The sequence below is a fragment of the Barbus barbus genome, assembly GCF_936440315.1.
Source record: "Barbus barbus genome assembly, chromosome: 3".
Taxonomy (NCBI): domain Eukaryota; kingdom Metazoa; phylum Chordata; class Actinopteri; order Cypriniformes; family Cyprinidae; genus Barbus; species Barbus barbus.
Window position 1 is genome coordinate 44,195,291 of NC_136731.1, and position 5,456 is coordinate 44,200,746.

The following is a 5,456-nucleotide window of genomic DNA, read 5'->3' on the forward strand; positions in this document are numbered from 1 at the left end:
CACTACCTCATCCAGCATTGACTGCAAACTACCTCCTCGGATAGTCTCATAAAAAGACTGTTCTCCTGTCAATTTAACAGACTGACAAGCTCTTTTTGCACTACACACATATCTGCACAGTTTTTGTTTTATTTAACTGGTTTGCACTCTTCTGCCATGTCACTTTATCTATCTTTTTTATTTTTCTACAATGTACTCAGACTGACAAGCTCTTTTTGCACTACACATATATCTGCACAGTTTTGGTTTATTTAACTGGTTTGCACTCCATCTATTCTGTCCCTTTATCTATCTTTTTTTTTCCTACAATGTTCTCAGATTGATAAGCTCTTTTTGCACTACAAATATATCTGCACAGTTTTGTTTTTATTTAACTGGTTTGCACTATCTGCCATGCGCCTTATGCCACTTTATCTATTTCTTTATTTTTTTTTCTACAATGTCATTACATGTATAGCTATAGAGTTGTATGTACATATGTTTAAACCGTATTATCTGTATTTGAACGTGTTTAATGTTAACTGTTTACACCAAGGGTCTGAGGGCAACGCAATTTCAATTCTCTGTATGTATGTGCTGTACATGTGGAAGAATTGACAATAAAGCAGACTTGACTTGACTTGACTCCTCTCTCCGCTTCACTCCAGTCCAGCGGGGGGCGCTAAAACACATGGGTTTGTTTGAAAAACACAATTAAACCTCAGAGGAAGAAGATTAGATTCACCACGCTCTCTGTTTTGTTTTGGTGCTGTTTAATGCAATATGTTAGAAATGTTGTTTCTGTAAATATAAAAATACAGTTTTTGGATCAGGTCAATACCTGTATATTCTCATCCTCAGAGTCATGACTAAGTTTTGAAGCAAGCAGGAATATCTGGAGGAGTATCATCTGAACTGAGATCTGCTGTGAAGATGGTGTTTGTTAAAGAAGAGAGTGAGGAGAACATGATTGAACCAGAAACCTGGAGAATAAAACACGAGGAACCAGAAACCTGGAGAATAAAACACGAGGAACCAGAAACCTGGAGAATAAAACACGAGGAACCAGAAACATGGAGAATAAAACACGAGGAACCAGAAACCTGGAGAATAAAACACGAGGAACAAGGAGGTTGGTGTTTATTCTTCATTCATCTGTAATGATTGTTTGTGATGCACACAAAGCATTAATCCTCTGGGGTCTGAGGGGTTTTTGGGGCTCTGGAGTAGTTCTGACATGCATTTGTGCTTTTTATTCAGTATCTTCAAAACATATTAATGACTAAAGTCTGATTACACTGTAATCAGCACAAACTGGGCTACAATAATACATGAGCCGCATTACTAGCATACATGTTTGTTTTTGAGAAAACGTTTAAGCTTGGTTAGAGAAAAAAGTCACTAATATAAGGCCATAAAACACATACAGAACATTTGTTCACAAGTTTTTTGAGAACTGGATGTGGTAGACTAGAGTTTTAAAACCCATTAACATCAAGTAATGTCTGACACCAAAACTGATCAAAGATGATAAAAAGAGCAAAGTTTATTGAATAATCTTAGTTGCATATGTTTCAATGCTAAGACTTTGTCTGACCAGCACAAATCCAACAATAACATCCCATAAACCTTGAATTTCCATTAACATCCCCTCTTATCTCTTATTCATTCAGACAAAACAGTTAATTAAACCTCACAATCATCAGATTAACAATGAACATGCATAAACAAGGAAAATAACATACAAAATATAAAAACATCATAAAATAATAAGTGAATTAATAAAATCATAAAATGCTATAAATGCTAAAAAAAAACAATTATCAAACAATAAATTCCATAAATGACTATTGATTATAAATGATTATATGAATAAAGGATGATGGTCAGTGGACCGAAACGTTGATTGTGCTTATAACAATAAATTTCAATATTTAGCCAGTACCGATAGCATCTTTTAGCAAGCATCTTTTTATATTTTGGAGTTGGACTATTTTTCCACTCACCTATCGTTTTTTTCAGTTTCTGTTGATTGAAAACTAATAATTTGAGGATCAGTGTACCTCATTCATGGAAAGTTTCGGGGACATATAATTAATAAAGTTACAGTAATATGATCAAAATTTTGTAATGCAATTGTTTGCTTTCCGCTGTTATATCAGGGTTCGTTTTTGTCCTTTCTGTATTTTTTGTTTGTTTGTTTTTTACGAGTTAATGAAAATTTACTGTTTTTACTTTTATTTCAGAGTTGATTGAAGACAATGAGGAGAAAAAAGAACTGAGTGAATTAGAGGACAAAAATCATGTCAAAAGTGGACAAAAAGCCAAACAGAAAGATTTAAAGAAAGGAAGAGCCAAGAAATCTTTCACGTGCACTCAGTGTGGAAAGAGTTTCAGAGACAAATTTCATCTTGATTATCACATGAAAGTTCATACTGGAGGGAAACTGTTCACTTGTGATCTGTGTGGAAAGAATATCACACGCAAAACAAGTCTTGAGCTTCACATGAGAGTTCACACTGGAGAGAAACCGTACACATGTGATCAGTGCGGGAAGAGTTTCTCACAATCATCAAACCTTAAGAAACACATGAAAGTTCATACAAAGGAGAAGCCACATTCATGTTGTTTGTGTGGAAAGAGTTTTCCACGTCTACAAAGTTTGAAAATACATCAGAAAATACACACTGGTGTGAGAGAGTACATGTGCTTTGAGTGTGGAAATACATTTCCTTCAGCATACGGTTTAAAACTGCATGAGATGATCCACACTGGAGAAAAATCTTACATGTGTTCACACTGTGACAAGAGTTTCAGTGTGTCATCAAGTCTGAAAACACATGAGATGATCCACACTGGAGAAAAACCTTACAAGTGTTCACACTGTGATAAGAGTTTCAGTCGGTCAGGAGACCTGAAAACACATGAGAGGATTCACACTGGAGAAAAACCGTTCACTTGTGATCAGTGTGGAAAGAGTTTCTCACAATCAGTAAACCATAAGATACACATGAATATCCACACTGGAGAGAAACCGCATGCATGTGATCAATGTGGAAAAACATTTTTGAGGGCTTCAAACCTGAAGATACACCTGGAAGTTCATACAAATGAGAAGCCACATTCATGTTTGTGTGGAAAGAGTTTTTCACATCTACAAAGTTTGAAAATACATCAGAAAATACACACTGGTGTGAGAGAGTACCTGTGCTTTGAGTGTGGAAAGACATTTACTTCAGCGAGCTGTTTAAAACTGCATGAGAGGATCCACACTGGAGAAAAACCTTACAAGTGTTCACACTGCGTTAAGAGATTCAGTGTGGCATCACGTCTGAAAACACATGAGATGATCCACACTGGAGAAAAACCTTACAAGTGTTCACACTGTGACAAGAGATTCTGTCGGTCAGGAGACCTGAAAACACATGAGAGGATTCACACTGGAGACAAACCTTACAAGTGTTCACACTGTGACAAGAGATTCAGTCAGTCAGGAGTCCTGAAAAGACATGAGAGGATCCACACTGGAGAGAAACCGTATCACTGCACTGCACGTGGGAAGCGTTTCAAACATTCATCTGCTCTACAAAGTCATACAAAAACAACCATATTAAGTAGATCATCTTCACCAGATGTGACACAGTAACGCATCAAGCAACAAAATATCATCTGGATAAATCTGTTCTAACCAGACATTACAAGCGACGTGACAAAGAAACATCATCTAAAGTTTTCACAGTGAATAAAGTTCATCTTCATCTTCAAAACCAGCAGATTCAACTGAGATTCAGATCAACTCAAAGATGGAGTTCCTCCCCAAAGAACAATGTCCAAAACTTTTATTCTTGTTATAATTTTGCTTCATGATGAATTTTATATAATTTTAGTTACTTATGGGTTTCATATTATGTTTAATTGTTTCCTGTTATGTCCAATATGTTTAATTAGCAAGACTGTAAGAATAGTAACACCATTAAAACCTTACCGATACCTATTCTTTCTTGCAAGTCAGTTGGAGAGAGAGGTCCATCTCATTAGTTTTCACTTTTGCTCTGAGTAATTATTAATTCAATGTTAACCTTTTAATTAATACATTATCTTTAGTTTTAATATTTTATCAACTTTTATTGTCTGCTGATTGTATTTGAGTCAGGAAAAAGTAATTTTATAATTTCAGTTTTAATGCAGCGCAAGGGTGATATAATTATATGGTACTTCAAACAATTATAACTGTATGAATAATGTTATGAGATTGGTGTTTTAAATATTAAATACATTTTGAATGTAGGTATTTGGAAAATGTTTAAAAATAAGATTATTGATAGGCCTATATTTTGACAATAATTCAAACAATAGCCTTCGTGACAATATCCATGCCTTTTTCCAAATCCATATCGTTAACCAAATTCTCCCAATCCAACATTACGTCTTGAATTAGTCTAATTACATATGTTATGTCATATTGTGTGCTGTGGTGCACAAGTGTGTGATTTGTTGCTAATAAACAACATTTAACTGAAGCTCTGTTGCTTTTATTTTAAAATCAATATGATAATGAACAAGACAACCAAAGGCTGATGTGTTGTTTAATTTCATCCAGGGCTGGACTCAACATGTTGTTATTAGAGTAGAGCGGGGGGAAACCCCTACTTCTGTTTTTCCCACAATAGCCACTAGATAAAGTCAAGATACATTTTTGTGACTATAGACTATGACGACAAGAGTGATGTAGAAGTATTCACCATGAAGCTTAAGGTAGAATGAGGAAAACGCCCCCCCTTAAGGACAGTGTAATTCATCTTGTATTTTTTTTTCTTTGAAACAAAAGTTAAGTGTGTTGAGAAAAGTTATCATAGTTTTAAAACAAGTATGAAAAATATCCAGAGTTTTCATGGTATTATATTTTTAACAAATATTACATCTGTACCAATTAAGGGGACATTTTGCTCCATGTGGGGTAAAATGCCCCCCAGTCTTACAAAGCAATTTGCTTTAAATATTTACAGCAAAATCAGAGTACTGTCACGGTGCACACACGAGGGAGGACACAGGAACACGCAGACGAGGATGTAAACTCATATGTCTTTAATGAAGACATCAGCACAAGGCAGACATCAAACACCAGGGAGTAACGAGTAGACCAGACGAAATCTAACTCAACAGACAGGACTATAAATACACAGGCAAATCATAGCTAATGAGACAAACACAGCTGGACAAGAATTAACTAATGATAACATTTAACAAGGACAGCAAACAAGCCAAATATGGACACACAAGGCAGGAACACATGACAGAGGACTGACATAACTCCCCCCTCCAGAAAGGCTCATCCCGAGCCTTAACAGTTCCATCGGGGAGGGGGGGTGGGCGCTCTGGAGGCCCCTCAGGACAGAAACACAGGACGGGGACCTCCAGAGTGGAACAGACGGAGCCCAAGACGGAGCTGGGAGCTCAGGAGGCCATGGCAGATGGTC

The 5,456-nt window shown here is 36.3% G+C and overlaps 1 protein-coding gene across 1 annotated transcript; it reads left to right on the plus strand.

The window, feature by feature from the left end:
• Nucleotides 1-702: 702 nt before the first annotated feature.
• Nucleotides 703-4,497, plus strand: LOC306852627 (uncharacterized protein). The gene is made up of 2 exons (XM_079389612.1): nucleotides 703-1,111; nucleotides 2,226-4,497. Exons 1-2 carry the CDS (start codon nucleotides 913-915, stop codon nucleotides 3,623-3,625), a joined length of 1,599 nt encoding a protein of 532 aa, XP_079245738.1. The 5' UTR covers nucleotides 703-912; the 3' UTR covers nucleotides 3,626-4,497.
• The last annotated feature ends 959 nt before the right edge of the window (nucleotides 4,498-5,456 follow it).

Coding starts and splice junctions, on each gene's coding strand:
- LOC306852627 (XM_079389612.1), top strand. CDS start 913: ATGGTGTTTGTTAAAGAAGAGAGTGAGGAGAACATGATTGAACCAGAA. Junction 1,112..2,225: donor AAAACACGAGGAACAAGGAG/GTTGGTGTTTAT, acceptor CTTTTATTTCAG/AGTTGATTGAAGACAATGAG.